The sequence below is a fragment of the Bacillus rossius genome, chromosome 14 (genome assembly GCF_032445375.1).
Source record: "Bacillus rossius redtenbacheri isolate Brsri chromosome 14, Brsri_v3, whole genome shotgun sequence".
In the NCBI taxonomy this organism is placed as follows: domain Eukaryota; kingdom Metazoa; phylum Arthropoda; class Insecta; order Phasmatodea; family Bacillidae; genus Bacillus; species Bacillus rossius.
The window spans coordinates 3,371,240-3,392,521 of NC_086341.1; the positions used below are offsets into that span (position 1 = coordinate 3,371,240).

The following is a 21,282-nucleotide window of genomic DNA, read 5'->3' on the forward strand; positions in this document are numbered from 1 at the left end:
ACAGTTCCCTAGTTCCGCCAAAGTGGCTTCCTACTCTACAACTCTCACTGGTTGTTGTGCCATGCGTCCGTAACGGAAATAAAATGTGTTAATTTTACCTTCTGTGCACTTGACCTGTCTCCCGTGCACATGACCGTCCTATGCGCTATTGTGAACCAGTAGGTTGGGAAACATGGCGGTCAAAATCTTGTGCGCACGACCTGCTGTTACTGTTTACGTTATTTTTTTCAATAGTGCATCCTGCTTAACACACCACACCACACCACACCACTGCTCTAGCGCTCCCACACAGGCAGTTACCTTGAAGCTTGTGGAAGCACTGTGGCTTGCTCTTCCACGAGATGAACACCAGGTAGACGGGCACCGACGAGAAGATCATGAGGCATCCGTAACCTGAGGCAGACACATCAAACAAAAAAGGTGTAAAAGAAGTTTACGTAACAGTTTGAAGGAAACAAGAATGGAAATAATGGTGCATTCAAACAAATTCTGAAAAAATTGTTAATTTTTGCTTAGGGCTGTATCTCAAAACGCTCGGGTGAGGTAGCGAATAAGCACTGCCCTGTTTGGATGCAACTGCAACCTAACTCACGGGCCGTGTTCCAGAACATGTCCGCGTAGTATCCCAGAAACGGATAATGTGAAAGAATATTAAATCAGTGGGTGTTATTAAAGAATTCTATTGTATTTCATTAAGTTGTTTCCTTTATTGATCTACATAACAACAGGCCATCGCATAGGCGTCCAAATTGAGATATATCCTCCGTCCCCCGAAATCATAAAAATATTTATCATTCCCGCCAAAATAAGTAAAGGATTTGAAAGCAAACAGTGGGCAAAGTGGTATTATTCCCCTTCCCTTCCCCTCCTCTCTTCAATCCATATAATAATATCTTATTATAATACAGTTAATTAGATAATTATATAAATATAATAAAATATATATTAGTTAAATCATTATATTATATTATATTAACAAGAACAACATATATAATCAAAAAATATATTTAATAATGCTCCTAGTCATTGTTACTTGTCAATAGTCTTGGCTTTAAGTTAAAATCCTTTTGCTGGTGATTTAGCATCAAGACAAGAGCGATACAGCGACATGACCAAGGACTTCACGAGTCAAGCGAGACAAGGGCATAGTCCTCTAAAGACTCTCACTAACCAGATTAAAAAAAAAAACTAATACATGGCTCAATTTACGGCCACTGTATGAAGAAAAAATTATAGATACAAAATAGTCTACTCTTCGAACACGTACTAGAACAGAATCATAAGCAGTAAGTAGTACATAGTGCAAGGATCTACCATTCATAATGTGTCATGTTTTATTTAAAAATTCCACATTTTGAAAAAAAAAAAAAAAAAAAGCACTTGAAGGTTATCGGATAGGCGAAAATGTGTGGAAACGTTTCCGGACCAGCCGCTCTTCTGTGAACGATGCGTGAGGGGAGGAGAGGATTCAGGCGCCCAAAACAGATATGACAAACCCTGGCTACGCCTACGAAGCCAGACACATCCGAGAAGGCACTCACCTGTCTCGTAGGGAGTCTCGATCATGGGGAATATGGTGACGAACAGCGTGGCCACGATGTACAGTATGGGGAAGATGAGGTTCACTCTGATTGGCCGGGGCAGGTTCGGCTGCGTCCACCGCAGCACCGGCAGGCACAGTACTGACACCCCGATGCTCAGCTGCGACAAAGAGGGCACGAGTCTCCAGCAGCGTGTGTGACCATCAGTCCAAGAATTCAACACTTGAAATTGTAGTGTATAACGGTTGGCAGCAAGGGCGGACGAAAAAGGTGGTGTATGACGGGCCAAGATGGTGGTTTTGTGATGTGTAGACGAGTGTGTGATTTCCTTTGGGAAGAGTAATAAAGAACCTAACAATTGGCGACGAGGATGGGATCGGCGATGTGCGGTAATTTATGGGAGTGCATTACAACAACAGTGGGGTGTATTGTGAGTAAGGCGGGCCACATTTTGTTCACTTTCACGTACCGCACATGAAAATGTAAACATGGGGTTGCTGGGACATATTGGGGAATATAATGCGCAGACAGAGGACTTTGATTCGTACGTGGAAAGGCTAAAACAGTTTTTTGTAGTGAATGAAATCAAAGAAGATGCCAAGGTGCCACTATTTATTACCCTTATGGGGGCCAAAACGTACGCTACCCTCAAAAGCATACTGATACCAGACAATCCTACATCAAAGAAATTTGAAGAATTGTTGGAGGTGCTTTCTACACATTTTTCGCCTGCCAAGAACATCATAGTCGAAAGGTTCAGATTTCATAAATGTGATCAGCAAAGCAATGTATCGGTATCTGAATACATAATAGAACTAAAAAACCTGGCAAAATCATGTAACTTTGGTAAATTTCTACAAGAAGCATTACGGGATCGTTTGGTATGTGGCTTGCGGTCCGAAATCATACAATGTAGTCTGATCTGTGAACCTAACCTAGACTTTGACAAGGCTTGCCTTATCGCCAGCAGCATGGAACAGGCCGCACAGCAGACAAAGTTGTTCCAGCCAACATTGCCAACTTCGCCAATGGACGTAACAGAAACTGTCAACAAAGTAACAGATAAGCAACAAGGTACAGTCCAGGAAACATACTCGCGAGGCGGGCAGCAGAGAAATAATGACTACAAGTCCACATACAGGTCTACATCCAAACACCCTAGTGGAGCAGCGGCAAGCGGAGCAGCATCATCTTGCTTCCGATGTGGACGGAGGCATGCTCATGAGACATGTCCAGCAAGGCAGTGGACCTGTTACTCGTGTGGGAAGAAAGGTCACGCAGCTCGAGTATGTCGCTCTCGTATGGTGAAAGAACTGGGGGCAGAGTCTAGTGACGAGCTTCTGGAACTTAATGCATTGCATCTTAATCAAGTTAACTCTTCCGTGAACACAACAGTATATATCAATAGTGTAAATAAACCCTTGACTGCAGTGGTTTCCGTAGAAGGTCAAAGGATAAAAATGGAGATAGATAGTGGAGCTTGTGTATCTGTCATACCAGTTTCTGCTTACAAGGACCATTTTCCACGGGTAGTACTTAAACATTGTGCCTTAGAATTAAAGTCAGTCACTGGTAACCAGGTCAAAGTGTTGGGGCAAATCAGTGTAAATGTAAGAGGGCAGTCTGGGAGAGAGCATCAACTGCCCCTCGTGGTAATAGGAGGGAGAGCAAACATGTTGCCTCTGTTGGGAAGAGAATGGCTTGATGCTATTCTACCTGATTGGAGAAATAACTTGGAGGCAGTAAGTAACGTAGGTAAATTGATTGGTTGTGGTCAGGGTCCCAATGAGGTATCAAGCACATGTGTTGAAGTGGGGACACTGGGACTAAGTGAAATGAGTACAAGATTTCCTAGAGTATTTAATGCAGACACTACTGGATGCATACGTAATTTTAAGGCCCATCTGAATGTCAAAGAGGAGGCAATACCAGTGTTTCACAAAGCTTATGATGTGCCTTACGCACTTAAAGAGCAGGTAGAAAAGCAGCTACATGATTTGCAGAATGTAGGTAAAATTATTCCTGTAAGACATAGTGAGTGGGCTAGTCCCATTGTGGTGGTACCAAAAAAACAGGGGGGTGTAAGAGTATGTGTAGATTTTAAGGTGGCCTTAAACAAAGTCCTAAATGTTGATTGTTACCCGCTACCAAAATTGGAAGATATTTTTGCTGGGTTAACAGGGGGTAAGATTTTCACTGTATTAGATTTGAGCAATGCGTATCAGCAGTTAGAAGTGGGGGAGGAATCTAGGCCTTACCTCACAATGAATACTCACCTAGGCTTGTTTCAGTGGACAAGTTTACCCTATGGCGTAGCTAGTGCTCCAGCCATATTTCAGTCCGTTATGGATAGAGTGCTGCAAGGATTACCTGGGGTGGTATGTTACATAGATGATGTTTTGATTGTGGGAACATCAATAGATGATTGCAAGCAAAAAGTATTTGCTGTACTAGAGCGGTTAAATGATCATAATATTAGAGTTAACCTGTCGAAATGCCGCTTCTATGGTGAGTCAGTAGAATATTTAGGGCATAAGATAGATGAGTATGGAGTTCATCCTACCGATGAAAAGACTGAAGCCATTACACAAGCAGCCAGACCTTTAAATGTAACACAGTTAAAATCCTTTCTGGGTCTGCTGCAGTTCTACCATAAGTTTTTACCTATGCTGTCCAGTAAGATGAAACCCCTGTATGACTTGACTAAATGTGGCAGCAAGTGGATTTGGAATGCAGAGTGCCAAACAGCCTTTGAGGCAGCGAAGCAAATGTTAACATCCAATCAGGTATTAACGCACTTTAACCCAACAGCTCAAATTGTGGTGGCATGTGATGCATCCCCATATGGAGTTGGTGCTGTGTTAAGCCATAGGATAGAGGGGAATGACAAACCTGTGCTTTTTGCATCGAGCACACTTTCAAAGGCAGAGCAAAACTATTCACAAATCGACAGGGAAGCGTTAGCCATAATGTTTGCGGTAAAACGTTTCCACAAGTACATTTATGGTCATCAGTTTGTACTGGTGACAGATCATCAACCTTTAAAGAGACTGTTGGGCCATGATCAGGCCATTCCTACCTTAGCACATGCACGGCTTCAGAGATGGGCAGTTATCTTAGCAGCTTATAATTATAAACTTGAGTACAGACAAGGATCATTAATGGCTAATGCAGACGCCTTATCTAGGTTGCCCCTGCCGGGGAGCATAGATAACTGCATTTTTGCTTTCACAAACATTCCTGATTTACCCCTCAATACAGATGATGTTTGTGAAGCTCAACGTCAGGATGTAGGAGTAGCAAAGGTAATAGAACTCACAAAACATGGATGGACAGATAGGTTATCAGATCCAAACTTGAAGCCATTCTTCATGAGGAGGCATGAACTGTCGTTACAACAAGGATGCCTTATGTGGGGAAATAGAATAATTATACCAAAACAGCTACAAGAGAAAGTCATTGAAATGCTACATGATCAACATCCAGGAATTGTGAGAATGAAACTGTTAGCACGTGGTATGGTTTGGTGGCCTGGTGTTGACCAGGACATTCAAAATAGAGTGCAGACTTGTGAAGCCTGCCAATGTACACAGAATATGCGCAAGGAGATTCCAACAATGACCTGGCCTCAAACTTATTCAGTATGGGAGCGAATTCATTTGGATTTCTTGGACCAAGGAGGAGAAAAAATACTCATTCTATGTGATCACTTTTCTAAGTGGGTGAGTGCCTGGGTCATGAGTACTACATCAGCGGGGAAGGTCATTGAAAGGTTACGTTCATGTTTTGCCATTTTTGGAATTCCAGGTGCTATTGTCTCTGACAATGGGCCTCCCTTTAACTCTGAAGACTTCATATCCTTTTGTAAAGGAAATGGCATACAGGTGTTGAAAAGCCCACCGTATCATCCCAAATCGAATGGACTAGCAGAACGGGGGGTTCAAACATTAAAACAGGCATTGAAGAAACAGGTCATTGATGGAACACTCAAAAATAAGCATGTAAACATCCACCATAGGTTAGAAGAGTTCTTGTTTGTTTACCGAAATACTCCTTGTACAGTAACGGGACAGACCCCGGCGGAAGTGATCTTTAAAACAAAACCCAGAACCAAGCTGAGCATGTTAAAACCTGATAAAAATAAAACCAAAAAGTGTGAACGAAGGCAACCAATAAAGGATGGTGTTCCTTTATATGAAGTAGGGGAAAAGGTCCTGGTGAAAACAATAGGAGATAAAGTATGGAAATGGGTTCCAAGTAGAATTGTAAAAGTCTTAAGTTCATTGACATATTTGGTGTTATGGGGAAGTAACCAAAGAAATAGGATAGTGCATGTGGATCAAATCCGGAAATCACAGTTACCAGATTGTAGACATCCAGTAGTGTCAAACAATGTGGTTAGTGACACACTGGCATGGGGGCCTAAGTTAGGAAACTGGGCAACATCAAAGCGTGGTAGTGGGGAAGGAATTGATGACGAAGTGAGGGGGAGGGTTGCCACAAAGGTGGTGCCTAAGGAAGGAATACCGAAAGAGCTGTCTTCCTCAGGACTACTTAGAGAAGATAGCCATAGTCCACCCTTCAAAGGCTTTGTATCCCCCACTTCAGTGCAAGGGGAAAGCAGACCTAGACCAGACAGACGGTCAACACGATTAGTGAAACCTCCAGTAAGGTTAGATTTGTAACATTATTTGTGATTGTTGAGAAATGCAACTTGTCATGTAATATGTATTTATAGTAGGGTAATATACAACTGTACTATGTATTTTGGAGATCATTTGATCTCAAGCTCATAAGGAAGGATGGGATTGTAGTGTATAACGGTTGGCAGCAAGGGCGGACGAAAAAGGTGGTGTATGACGGGCCAAGATGGTGGTTTTGTGATGTGTAGACGAGTGTGTGATTTCCTTTGGGAAGAGTAATAAAGAACCTAACAGAAATGACAAACATGACTACGATCAGTGACCCACTATATTAAAATTGATGCAAATGGAATACATTACATTGTAAAAAAAATTTAACACTAATTTATAAACTTTAAACCAGTGATGAAGCCCTCACGACGCTAGTTTCATACAAGGCAAGCAACTGTATAACCCTACATGATCTGAAAGAAAAAATCAAAATCTTTCTAAACATGCTTGTTTATTTTACCATCACGTGGTTTTTATCTCTTTAGCACCTTCAATGACATTTTCACATTCACTACAGGAACTTTGTTACATATTTTTGCACAAAAACGCAATAAGAAAGTTACATGTTAATACAAAAGTCACAGCTCGTGTGCCGCACAATACTGTTCTGTACATTTAATTTCAATAAGACGTTACAAAATACGCTTGCCGTCTCTTTAGGTTCAAGGTTACGCAGACAGTGTGTATGTCGCAGACAACCTCGTACACCACACAGAGTTAGCTACGTTCACAAACAACATATGCACCTCTTTAACCTTACAATAGCTTTTACAAACAATTTATTATCCCTACATAGTATAATATAAAAACACCAACCACATCTGTCTGTCTTAATTCTTCTAAACTACAAAATGGATTTTGATACTGTTTTCACCATCATTTAGACTTTTAGAGAATTTCTTCCAGAAGGTTTATGTATATAATACAGTAGTCACATTAAATTTAAAGATAGTATAGAAATCTTTATGTTTTGTAATTAAGTTGTAAAAAGATGCTTTTATGGCCTTAAAATGACTTACTCTGGCTTATACATTACCGATAAATGAAATTAATGTACTACGTGAGTGTAATTCTTAAAGAAAGCCTACAGAAAAGTTAATAATAGTGTATTTCTATCTTCTAAGGATGACTCCACAGTAACCATATTAGTCTTTCAAGATTGCTTGAATAAAACCATGAGTTATTAGCGAAGATATTTTGACCAACGTAGTATTAACTGGTGTTAAAAAGTAGATTATTACAGAATATTAATCTGCCAAAATTATGCAATGGTGCACACCTGCTAGTAAAATAATTAAGAAACCTTTTTAACTAACAAACAAAATTCTGACCGGATGTGGAACTGAATAATACGTTTTGATTCGGCGGATTCCATTGATGCCAACAGATCTACAATTTCAATTTAAACGAATTCAATTTTCAGTAAAACTCTCTTTTTCGATGACAATAAATCGAACGATAAATCAAACGCAAGGTCAAACATTTAATGCTGCAGGAATAGATTTAAGCGTCAAGTGCTTTTCGCATGGACAAACTATCCCTGCAGCACGGCAGGGTTCCACCTGAGCCGCACGCCGCCACGTGGAGCCCGCTCAAGGGAACGAGTTCTCTGCACCGTCCGCAACCGTTTAGCGTCGGAAATCGTTTCACGAAAACGTTGCATTAAAATTTGCCCTCGAAATTTTACTCCCATCGCGCCCAAAGAAGATTCACGTCTGACACGCCTGGACTGAACTCCCACTTTTTTTTAGAAGCTCAACTTACCCACGTGGCGAAGCCGACGTAGTTGATGAGCGCAATGATATCCGAGACGGTGAGGTAGATCATCGAGAGAAGAGCCTGCACAAACATCGCCACACACACATCAGTTACTTGCCTCCAGGTTGTTGCTGACAGACACCAGAGAGCGGGGAGTAGTTATCACTAGGGACCGGAAAAATTCGCGTGTTCATTTCGCGATAGGCTAAAATACAAATAGTTATACCTCAATGCAGCCTCTGTTATTGGCTCACAACTCACCTAGATGACTCTGGGCCAATGAGAAAACACCCAACCAAAGCTGTATCGAATCACATGCTGCTACGTTGGGACGTCTCACAAGACAGCAGCCAATGAGTGGGTCACATTTGACCGAGTGTAAGTAGAACTATGGAGTTAATCCTACAGATCATTGAACCTGCAAATTTTTCCGGTCCCTAGTTATCACAGCTGAGAAGCAGTCGAGAAACTGAGAAAAGGTGAAGTAGGGACTGGTCAACCACACCATAGAGGAATAGTTTTTGTGGAGGACAAACATCTTACATCTTAGCTATTGGTACACAGCAACTGTTGGGAGTTATTTCGTGACGGAAGTAAAGAAACGGAAATGTGTAACCACGGTGCTGCAATCTGTGGCGAATGACACGAACCAAAGTTCCCAAAGCCAAAGTAGTAATAACTTTTCAATGAATTTTTAACAAGACTCTCCAGTATTTTAATAAAATTCCTTGTCGAAAATCAGGTCAAAAGCCAATGTTTAGTATTTTTTTTCAAGTCTTGTCACTTTTATCGGATCAGTTTCATTATATAGTTTAAATTTTTGGTCTGCTTATCAAATGATTCAATAGTTGACGTAGCTGCTCTGGCAGCGAATTCTCGCGGCGGGTGCGAAAAATACGTGTGATTCATTTCCAGAAAATGTAATTGAAAACACAATTTGCACATATGTATCACGCTCGGCATTATTTTAAATAATTCTACCTTAAATTTCATGTCCGTCATGGCTTCGTAACCCCTTGTCGACGAGATGTCTTTGTGCTAGTTGGAGGCTGCAGTCCTTTTTCGTTTTTTTTAAAACAAGATTTCGGTGTTACTATTTTTATTAGTTTTATAAATTCATGTTATTCTTAAAGATACGTAAACGGCAATGTTCCTCTGGTGAAACATCTGCAAATAAAATTGTCCAATGCAAAAATAAATTACAGTAGAACCTCGATTATCCATGACCCTATTAACCGGGCATTTGGTTAACTGGATTCACAATTAAAAATTAAACTTTTTTTTTTGGAGGGAAAACCAAGCCCATAATGATTTTCATTAGGTAAGGGACAAGAAAGGAGTAAAACTAAAAACTATGTATTAATAGTAGAAACTAACGGACAAAGAAACTGACTAGAATTGCCCGTGAGAATAAATATCTACTAGTCCGGATTAACCTGAATTACAGGTACGCAACTGCCCTTCCTTCCTATGCACATCAAATTGTTAACATAATTCATATTTTTCATTGAAACTATGTCTTTTAGGTCATTATAAATAATTTCATTCAGACATATTTTTAAAAATTAATAATTAGTGTCAGTAATACTTGCACATTTGTTTTGTATAAATTACTTACGACATGTTGCTGTATTGTATAACCTAAATACATTTGAATTGGATTATCCGTGATTTTGCTTATCTGTGTTCATGAAATTGCAATAACCGAACATATTGGGTGAAGATGAAACTTAAGGCCATGCTAATTTTATTTATTTTTTCTATGTTAATTCATACGTATTTTTTCAATTTTTAGGTGTTGTATTTTAAGTTTTGTTTCATATTGTGTTGCTGGATATGTGCTACGTACAAGATTATTTGCTATTTGTCAAACTTCAGTCGAGTTTTCGTAAGTAAAAATAGTTATTTTTATAATGTTGGTCTAGGTCACTATAAAAAAAAAAATACATGCAATAGTTTTGTGGCCGACACAAAGTTAATTTGTTAAATACAGACCTCATAGAATATTTTGAAGAACAAACATAATATAGCCTCTCAAGTGACTACCTGCCTTCCACCAAGGCGGTTTGGGTTCGAATACCTTGGCAGGGAGGAGATTCTGGAATTTTCCACAAGTGGTAAAATTTTTCTCTGGGTGCTCCTGGTTACCTCTCAACCAACCACTTCGTTGGTACTCCATTACATTCCGTCACATTTATTGTCTCTGAAGCTCCCAGAAGTTCACTAGACGTCGAAAACTACTTCGCTGTGGCTTGAAACTACGCTGTCTGCACCCGCCTCGCCCTGGCCTGCCGTGTCGAATTATAACCGTGTGCGCTTATCGCTAGGAATCGCTGGAAGCAAGAGTTGTATGGTGTCACTAGCACGCGGTGTAGCTCTCACCATGCAGAGGACCGCAGGAGTCGGCGTCAGCCTCTTGATCTGGATCATGGTGAGGATCTCCGGCATCTGCCCTTCGCACGCCGCCGCGTAGAACAGTCTGTGCCGCACACACACAGACACAAACACGTGCCTCAGTAGTCAAGTCTTATCCCCATGCCAAACACACACACACGCGGAAACACAGACTGATCTCTCACGGAACACGATAGCCGCATCCGAACACCAGCCTAATGGATCCCTTAGCTGAGTGAACCACTACAAGTGCATCGTAGTGAACGCGGCCATCTTTGCATTGCTTCCAAATCCCCACAAGGGATGCTGGTGCATCCGTACATGCGTTCACTGAACTAGAGACTTCTGGTGATGCGACACTCGCATACACTGATGCGTCCTACATCCCTTAGCTTCGGAATTATGTTTTATTTGGTTTTAACACCATATTACTTCCGATTTTCAGCATAAAATTTAATTAAAATTTTATAAGCTTTAGTTATAACTCAAATAGAGACGAATACAGATGTTAATAAAAATGATCGAAAGGTGCATTTTAACTTATGAAGGTATTTAATGCTCATTAAAAGTATTTGTTTATATAATTTGTGATTAATAACAATATTTTTATTGCTGACATCCACTCTACAATTTTTTTTAATTGGTCGCTGTTATTTACGTTGTAGCATTGCATAATGAGTATGTTATATACATATATATTTTTTTTGGTGTCATAAGAATATTGATTAAGAATAATGTTGATATGAAAGATAGTAATTATTTAATATGTAGATAAGGATAGTTCAGAGTTGTTAAGAATTGTTATTGATTACTTTGGTTGAATTTCATGGAAAGCCTTAAAATACTTAATTATTAATTTGAGGATTAACTCCAGTTCGTAATAATTAGTTTTAATATTTGATAATTAATTTCAGTAATTGTTTTGGTTAAAGCAGTATAGATTATAATTTTACAGGACATCATTTTTAAACAAAAGTTTCTAATATGGTATGAATTTCAACTTTGTTTACTAAATTTTGATCATTGTATTTGAATTTGTTGGGTAATTTTAAATTCTATTGGATATTGCTAGTGTAATATCTTGAGAATAGTCTGGAAGGTACAGAAGGAAGAGCGGACAGGCGCGACACTCTGGCGCCAGAAAGTTATTTTTCACCTTGTAAATGCGTGTTTGGGATTTACGCGTCACGTGGACGCACATCTGTAGCAACCATCTGGTAAGTTCTCTGGAGGCTACCACTAGCCAGCCAATCAGGGCTAACCCTGGCGTCAAGTGATGTGCCCGTACGAATTTCCTTATATGGTCATGTTTTGGAATTATGTGCGCTGATTGGTCAGTTGGCCCACGGGGTTGCCTCCCTTGTTTTCACCTTTACAAGGGAAGGTAATCTCGTCGACCAAGTCACTTGTTGCTCGATCGTCGCCGAACTCGGTCGCGTAGTCGGCAAGTCGCAAGACAAATGAAAAATTACTAAGGGACAATTTAACGCCTAAGGGCTGGGGCCAGGCCGTAATTTTTCAACCTAAATTCATTGTTTTTTCGGACTAATTAATTAGAAATTTAGGCCCTAGGCGTCGGCATCGGCCCGACTTCGTGTGATTTCGGTCCGCGATCGACGGTACCTTGAGTTATGTAATTGACCAAGGGACATTACTAAGTTTTTTTCTTCTTTGGCGAGTGACAAGACTCCTCGACCATCAACGGCAAGATGTATGGTGCTGTGGTATGTATTTGGACATCATCCTATCTAAATTCAAAGACATCGTTAAAATTTGTATAAGAAAAGACAAAAACTGTGCAAGTAACGAAGTTTTTCTAACTAAATTCATTTGTAAAATTGTGTATTGAGGCCATGTAACGATGAGAAAAAACATTTTTTTTAAAGAAATAAACAAAGATAATTTAATAAACTCTTTTATTTCCAAATAACGCAGAACCATAGTAATGAAAAATTCCTCAGGAACATTGTTTGTTTTGTTTTGTTACGTTTCTATGTGTGCTTAGCCGGGCAAAAACATACAACGTAACAACGTTTTGCTAAATATTCGTAATCATCACACCTCGAAATGGCTACGTGAACATTAGTGCTAGCGGTAAAATAATTTTTTGGATACCTTCCATTCCTTATAAATGCGTCCTTTACATTGTGACTGCATTTGCTACGGGATGTAGGGATGTGTGAGCTGTGGACGCAACCCTGGACACGAACCCGTGCGGATTAGCTCGGCAACGCCCAGCTCTTCCGTTTACGTTCAATTCGGACGTCCGTCCGTCCGTCCATACGTCCGTCGACAAGCCGGGTGATTCACGATTTTGAGAAAATGGTTTCGCATCATCTGGTGGAGTAGCAGGTATCAGGATCTGGCTGCCAGGTGTCCTGAGCTTACCTGGACGACGTCAGCAGGATGCCATTCACAGCTCCGAAGGTCGACAGTGCGACAAATATGGGGATGGTCCACGCCATAACCCCAAACAACCGGTTAGCAAATGTCTGGAAGAAGAAGGAAAAATAATGCAGTATTTCTTATTTCCATATAGGGTACACATGCGTGACTTTATTACAATTGTTGTATTAATAAGACACTCGATACAGGACATGCTGGATTAGTACCGACAGGATTTTAAGTAAATTTAAGACAAAAGTGTCATACAATTGAAATGAATAAGTGTAAAAAAAAACTGATGAAAACTACTGCTTAACTAACATTTATAATACGTTAATTACTTAAGAAAAACCTCCAAAAAATTATGTTTTAATTTTTTTCTGCTCATATTAAAACATATGAGCCCCTTAAAGCACAAGCAAGCGCGGCTCCAGAGGAAGGGCGCAGGGGGCGATAGCCCCTTCCGAACCCAAATTTTACTTCTTATTTCTTTGTAGGGAATATTAATGTTAACTTGAATACTTTCATTAATGTGCTGAACTCTTCCTTCAATCAAAATTTGTATGAAAATACTAAATTTCAGTATTTGAGACGGTATATTTTGTGAATATCCCAAGGGCAATGTCATGATTACTAACTGCATCCTCCTGTGTGTGAGAGCCCTGCCCGAGAGGTCTTCCTGGCAGGGCCGGTGCAAGGTAAATTGGCGCCATAGGCGAAAAAAACTAAATGCCCCCCCCCCCCCCTCCCCGGCCGGACACCACAAAAAAATTTTCCTTGCCTCAAAATACACCACGTTAAGCCTAAGATATTGCCAACAATCAAATGTAAGCAGGCTTGTATTTTTTTTTTACTTTTTTTTACTTATTACAAATCATAAACAGGTCACCGTGGACTTTAAATAATTACTTATATCAATATAAACATTCCAAACTGTTTCAAAAATCAATTTTCATCTAGTTTCAATAATCGTTAAACATGTTGTATCAGCTGTCGTGTGTCGTGCTGCGCCGCCCCCCAGCTACTTGGCGCCCTGGGCGGTCGCCTGGTTCGCCTGTACGGACGTGCCGGCCCCTGCTTCCTGTAGCCGCCATTGGGCGCGAGTGGTGTGAAGACCTACCACCGCGACGGCCGTGGAGCCCAGCACCTGCGTGGGCGACAGCGTCGTGTAGAAGGCCACGTTGGTCATGACGTAGACGACGGTGACCAGCAGGCAGGAGATGGCGATGGCCCGGGGCAGGTTCCTCACTGGGTCCTTCAGCTCCTCGATGATGAAGTTCAGGTAGTTCCTGCCACGACCACGGTCCATTCATCGTCACATCGCAATTTACGACGTGATATAACATCTTATAAACACGATGAACGCCGGCTGCACGCCTGAGCCGAGCGTGCAAGAACCGGCCAACCACCGCGCGAGGAAAATCTTCTACAATATCAAAACAGGTTAAGGCGGGCTATTTTTTAACTAATTGTTCGTGATTATGTTCAAACAAGTTATTTAAATTAAATTTGCGAAAACTGTAAATAATATTTGAAAATTAAAAATTATGCAATTTTTCATAAATGTTCTCTTATGACATCACGTAAAATTATCGTCTGTAAACCGACTTTACGGACAACCCTCCTTTTTTTTTTTTTGTTGTACCGAGGATGCTTCGATGTATTATATTAAAACATCAAGCATCATGTACCACAGGATCAATATAGTCAGGATCAAGGGATTGACTTGTATACTCGGTACGGAACAATTATTCTTATGTTTCGACCCACTTCAAAACCTTAATTTTCGCAGGTGGACTTAATTTTGGTTAGAAAATGTTTCATACAAAACCAATACGTTATATAATTTATTAAATTTACTATCAAATTTATTATATTATAAAATATAGTATATTATAAATATATATTATTAATACATGTTAATTAATCCGATCACAGAGACCCTCTGCATTCAAGTCACAAATCACAACTCACAAACCAAATTTTTCACTTCTGCAACTTTTTTTTTTTTGTAAATGGAAAAATAAATATTCACGTAAACATATCGATACTTATAAATTTGTACATTTACATTTAAAAAATGTATCACTATACAAAATAGTGTTTGCAGTAATACTGGGTTCGGAATTCTTACCCGGGCATTTATGCTTTGTCCCGCAAAATTAGGTCACATCTGACACTATACAATAATTTAGCAGACCAGTTTATATAAACAAACACTCTCTCCCCTCCAAGTTTCAACGCCTTTTTGTTTGTGACGGAACCAAAATTTCAAGCTAATTAAAAATTACATCAGTTGAATATCATCTCTTATGTGTTATTTCAAAAAATGGTGATTCCCCATGGTTTCTCAAAAACTATCCGTGAAGAAATTTGTGAACTTTCTGATGGATTTTAAATCGTGTTTATTGCAACTACAGATACTTTGGTTTAGTGTGAACGTCCCTATCGTAAGTTCGACTAGGTTTGTGGGAATTCGTCAAGATGTGTGTGGGCTCGTAAGGACGCAGGTCGCTCACCAGCCATTGTAAGCGAAGAGTCCGGAGTAGAAAGAGAGCGCCAGCTTGGTGACGTCTGTCTCCGTGTCTTGGAAGGTGAAGTACTGCACCTCGCCTGGAGACAAACACCATTTGCTCCTGTCTGCACCTGGCGGAGTCTTGCTGGACTATCTGGGGTGCCAGGTCTCTCTAAGTGGCCCCTTCGCCCGCCAATCCACCCTGTTAGCCCGCCGCCAACTCTGAAACTCTCAACCGCTGGGCGCTTGCCGGCCAGACGAACCCCACCGTCTTCACAACTACGAAGCAACTAGCACGCCGTATGTCCCCTCTTGGGACATGATGTGATCACGTCCACGAAAACTATTAAAAATATCATACGAGGAATGTTCCTAAACTAAGTTCCATATTTGTTTTTTTCCTCATGGAAGCTTTATCACACACAAAAAATTTTTGTCGTAGCAAAGGTGTTGTTATAGAAAAGAATACGATCATCATACTTGTCCGGGAAACTTGTTTCATAACATTTTATCTTTCTTTTAAGTCTGCAATTACATTTTGCATCAGACTTGATCACACACAGTCGACTCTGATGAATTGAACGATGGATTGCACTCTGGCTACAGCCAGATAACTTTTGTTTGAACATGAAGACAGTTTAACAGCGAATAAAGGTTTAAAAAAAAAGTAGATAATTATTGATTTACCACGGGGAAGTTTCAACACATTTTGTTCTTGTCTTCAGAACGTCTTTCCACACTGGCTCTGATCGGAGGAAGAGGCTTAGTTCTCCTTCGAATGGGCCAGTGGGAATGCAAATTCTGTGCTTTCAATCGTCCTTGTTCGAATTAATCCTGTCATGTTGAATTAATTCTTCCAATCATCTAATCATGCAAATAACAACAAGTTATAGAATTTTGCAAACTATCTTCTCGCAGGAAATATTTGCAATTTAATCATTATCTCTAATACTAAATTATGGCCTCAAAATTCAACTGAATAGATCGTCTTTGGCCATTTCAGAAAGGTGTGAATACTGCGCAAAATTTTAAGTTTGTCTTAACATAGGTACTTTGTGATCATTTAAAACAAATTTGTCGCTTTGCACCCTACCGCCTTGAGGACCCCCACACAAGATCAGTCCGAACTGAAGCATCCCCCAAAACACACGATCAGTCTTGTAGTTGTTGTTGCTGTTGGAGGTGCCGTTTCCACGTGGAAATACGGAAGGAAACTTTGGATGTTGCTATTGCAGTTGCACTTTTATAGTTAGACGAAAGGAAGTGGGGGAAAAAAGAAACCAAAGAGTATGAGCATATATGTCGGCTGGACACTCAGCAAACGGACTGATTGTTTGGATTGGCGAGACGGCAGTTCGGACTGAGGGCTCAGTTACTGATCGGTCCACGTCCTTGTCTCACTCCAGTGGCAGATCCAAGGGGGGGGCACCAGGGGCAAGTGCCCCCCCCCCCCCCCGAAAAACCAGTTATCTGCTACATTAATATAGTCGACAAAAATGATTGTTTCTGAAACCAATAAAATATTTTAATATAATTAATGAATTTCTTGTAGAATCATAATATCTGGTGGTTGGATGTTGTGTGTAGTGTGAGTAGATTAAATACAAATTTAGTAATTTTAAGACATTTTTTCTCTGGCTATTCTGAAATCCTAGAGTGCCCCCTCCGAGGTGAACCTCTGGATCCGCCACTGGCTCACTCACGGCAGTTGAGCCCCGACTGGTAGGTCCGGACTGCCGGCTTGGCCGGGGGGGGGGGGGGGGCATGACTCACGACTCACCCTTGCACAGCTGCACCACGCCGCTGATGATGATGATGAACAAGGCCAGCAGCTTGGCGTACGTGAACACGTCCTGCACGCGCGTCGCCAGCTTCACGTCCCAGCAGTTCACGAACGTCAGCACCACTGCGCAGCACATCACGCGACGCTCTACTCGACACTCGGGCCATGGTCTCACACGTTCCTTCTCCCCTCCCCCCTTCCCAACCAAACAAGGGAGTTGTATGAGTCAGGAGCAAACGAACCTAGGTCAAAAAAAAAAAGAGTTGGCGACTTTCTTCTTTTTTTTTTTCATTTACCTGTGGCACAAAAGCAGGCGTCTTGAAAAATAAAAATACAATTGCGAGTTAAGATTCGTTCTGAATCCTAATATCGTACCACAAATTATGCGAGCTTAATCCAATGATGTTGCATATTGTGTTTTGACGTAAGATCGTCAATACGAATATACTCTACATGACCTGTGATAATCAAATAAATACATGTTAACAAAAATACTTTATTTGAAAATATCGTGAGATATAAATATACCGTAAAAAGGGTTGAATAGGATCAAAAGTGGGTAGCATTATATTTTGAAACATAATCTACAGAAAAAATAATACTTAGTTATAATAGCCATCATTTTATTTTAATTATGTATAACTATGGAAAATTATTATTTTTGCTATATTATGTTTAAAAATAATAACTTTAGCCACTTTGATCCTATTCACCACTCTGGCCGTATTCACCACGTTTTACGGTACTATCATCACTGTCATTTGTTGCGTGATTCATAAGTTATTCGTTGTCCTTAAAATCACAAAATACTGAACATCACGAACAACGCAAACGACTTACCCTGACAACCTTCCTCGGGAGGAGTACCTAGGGCTTGACCCTAATAACCTGAGTGACCCGAGTGCATCTTGCTGAGGCGAATGGCACGCCTCATGACATGAGTTTTGTCTAAATATTTTTTTATTTAATGTTTTCACTTCAAGATCTACTAGTTTTGGCACATTATATTTTTTAGTAATTTACCTGTATTTCTAGAAATATACTTTCTTTACTTATAATTATTATGGAACTGTGCTAATTTGCTTCTCAAAAATAATGGTCATTTTTAACGGAAATGTTTTTATAAGTTTTTTTTATAATTTTTATTAATTATAGTAGGGGTGCTACCAAAGCAGGACCAGCGTACCGGAAGTGTACGAGAAGTGTGTGCGTGGGTGTGCCACCCTGTGCTGGGACTCGTACCAGAATTCCGGTGTTGTTTATTTCAGGATGCGCGGAGCCCGGTGGTGTGCACGCGTCGGAGAGTGGGGCGCTCGACGCCTTCTGCCCCGCCTGGACTCTTGGCTGCAACTCATCAACTGCCGAGGTAAGATCCGCCCATTTTGGCCTCAGTGGTGACGGACCAGTTTCCTAAAGTTTAAGATTTCCGTGGAAGAAGCGCCTTTCCAGTCTGATGGTGCCGAGGCATAGAACTAACTTTGTTTGATGCGGCAATTTTTTTTTTTTGGAGGGGGGAAACTATCTTAGAACTATCCAGTTTTTTCACATCCCCGCAACTTCTTTCATTTTAGTTTTGCAACTAGTGTTAAAGCGTGATGTCTGTTGCGTTTCCGCGCGCATTGGAGTGTGAGCGCGCTTACAGTGTAATTTATCCCTGCGGTAGTCGCCTGCGTGTCTGGAGCCGTGGAGGGGGGGGGGGGGGGGGAGACAGGCGCTCTACACTAGGCCTGCACCACCAGAACAGCTAGCTGCAAAAATCAGTTTTGAAATTTTCATAATTTTTATTTTCCATCCTAATACTGCAGTTTCACTGCGAACTATTGCTTCAGTTTTCCTCCCGGACCTGTCTGCGCGAATAATATGTTTTGGAGCCATTTTAGATAAACTTTACATTTCACATTCTTTTCGTTCAAAGCCAGGGCGTGTTACATTTCGGTGGTAACGAAATATCTGTCACCTAAGTGCAGTGTGACTCGAACCAACAACGCGACGCGGGATGTCCTAACCTCGACGACGCATCGGCGTGCGCCATGACACAACGTGGAGACGGCTCGGCGGGCGAATGAAGCTGGACGAGCGAGCTATTCGCAACACTCCGCACGCCCGTCAAACACGGTGAAGGTCGCCGGGAACAGATGTCTCGCTAGACATTTTGGAGGTTATTTCATCCGTCCGTTCGAAAGTTGAAGCTTGGTAAGGTTTTGACGGACGGAATGAATTTTCCGGGGACGCACCACAACGTCGAAATACCAAAACGCCGAACGTACAATAACGCCGAAAATCATAACGTCGAAATGCCAAATTGACCACAACGCCGGCAGCTAGAAAACTGCTGTGTACCACAACGCCGAATTACCACAACGCCGAAATACATTAACCCCGGAAAATGTCATTGCAGGACTGCCACAAAGGTTAGGTTAGGTAAGGTTAGCACACAGATTCATTCAGTTGTTTTTCATTTTGCTCTTGTGCCCCCCCCCCCCTCCCCGCAGCAACATTTTTCGGCGTTACTGTATTTCGGCGTTGTGGTACACAGCAGTTTTATAGCTGTCGGCTTTGCGGTCAATTTGGCATTTCGGCGTTATGGTATTCGGCGTTATTGTACGTTCGGCGTTGTGGTAACGACCCGAATTTTCCGAGCCATCTGATTGGCTGCAGGTCACGTGATTGACGGGTGACATTCGGGTGAGACGGACGATGGACACACAAGTATTTCTTGCGCGCGGGGTCCATCCATACTCACGTCCTCAGCCTGGAGTGCGCCCGTTCCAAGACAAGGCCTTGCTGACCCGGAAAAGAAGGGGCTGGCAGGGCTAGAAGTAACCGGGATGAGCTCTTCCCGTAGAAACAGCTCTGAGACAAGGGGAGTAGCCGGGAAGATTCCTTCCTTGCATGATTTAAAAATTAAAATTAAAAATCTTTCAGCTGTCTCGGCATCAGTCTCTAGTGTGATTGACAACGTCTTGGACGTTTACATAACTGCCACGGGGGAAAAAGGCACTCTGGTCGCTTTATTTCTTTGCTGGAATGATTTGTTTATATTTCTGTCTGAGCGACGAGGTCTTCAAGAGATTGACTCGCACTACACAAGTCAGGGGAACCGGAGAAGAATTAGCCACGGCCTGCAACCATTGCAGAATTTGACGAAGTGACATAGGAGAACCACGGGAAACAGTAATCAAGATGGCCGGACTCGGATTCGAACACTCGCCCTGCGGATGACGAAGGCAGCACTGCGATAAGGCTACCAACATATTAGTCACGGTCAATTTACAACGATCAAGTCATTATAGCACTCTAGCTGCATAAGGTTACGGAGATATTATTTTGGAAGGATATTTCAATCCTTGGTTTCCTGCAATAATGTACATAATATATATCCTGCACATTACAGCCCGACGTGCCTCACACACCCAACAGCGACAGGAATTGTGTTTACAAGTAGTCCAGATTTAATTCCGTTTTTTCACACGTTTTCTGTAAGCAATTATTCCAAACACACTTGTTAAAGAGGGTTTCGTGTATTTAATAACATTAATTCATATGTATTTATGATTTGTTTAAACGAATTATTGAAATATTAAGACTCAAGAACAAAGTATTATATACATTCAATCAATCGTTTGACAGTTGAGTACATTTTTGTAAAAAAAAAAAAAAAAGCGAGCAAATTTATGTGTTCTCCTGTTGCAAACATACCTACTTATAATACGAAACTCGGGGAGAAATTTGAAGTAGAATTTTTTTTAAATAATGCAGAGCTTGATAAATATAAGCAAAATGTGTTTTCAACTACATTTTTTGACGCGAATCACACGTAGTTTCCGCACCCACCGGTAGAATTCGCTGCCGGAGTATCCACGTCGACTATTGGATGCTGAAATTTTAAGTTATATGACCAAACCGTTCCGATAAAATGTAAAAAGACTTGAAAAAAAATATTAAAAAACACATCTTTGAACCTGACTTTCAACAAAGAATTTAATTAAAAACCTGAAAAGCTGAACTGAAACTTTAAGAAACTAAACTTAAAATTTATTATTACCTAGTTGGTAAATCTTAATGACTAGGAGGTTGTAAGCCGCCTAGGGGGCCATTTGAAAAATGATGCATACAACAAACACTTTAATTTAATTCATACGAAATTTTTATTTAATTTAAAAATCGTTTCATTTTAATACTATGCAAATGAAAAGTCTATATACCTATATG

At 40.8% G+C, this 21,282-nt stretch overlaps 1 protein-coding gene and 1 long non-coding RNA gene across 5 annotated transcripts in view; one reads left to right on the forward strand and one right to left on the reverse strand.

The window, feature by feature from the left end:
- The window catches only part of LOC134539024 (uncharacterized), an 81,957-nt gene that overhangs the window by 25,747 nt on the left and 34,928 nt on the right, over positions 1-21,282 (forward strand). For both annotated transcript variants that reach the window (XR_010076250.1, XR_010076249.1), the window contains exon 3: positions 18,339-18,436. This is a non-coding gene — a long non-coding RNA (uncharacterized LOC134539024). The remainder of the gene's footprint in view (positions 1-18,338; positions 18,437-21,282) is intronic.
- The window catches only part of LOC134539022 (large neutral amino acids transporter small subunit 2), a 56,712-nt gene that overhangs the window by 13,482 nt on the left and 21,948 nt on the right, over positions 1-21,282 (reverse strand). For all 3 annotated transcript variants that reach the window (XM_063380696.1, XM_063380695.1, XM_063380694.1), the window contains exons 4-11: positions 17,068-17,193; positions 15,292-15,385; positions 13,893-14,061; positions 12,776-12,879; positions 10,376-10,472; positions 8,000-8,074; positions 1,542-1,701; positions 301-393 (exon numbers count right to left, since the gene is read on the reverse strand). In XM_063380696.1, the coding sequence (XP_063236766.1) occupies positions 301-393; positions 1,542-1,701; positions 8,000-8,074; positions 10,376-10,472; positions 12,776-12,879; positions 13,893-14,061; positions 15,292-15,385; positions 17,068-17,193 (918 nt within the window). The remainder of the gene's footprint in view (positions 1-300; positions 394-1,541; positions 1,702-7,999; positions 8,075-10,375; positions 10,473-12,775; positions 12,880-13,892; positions 14,062-15,291; positions 15,386-17,067; positions 17,194-21,282) is intronic.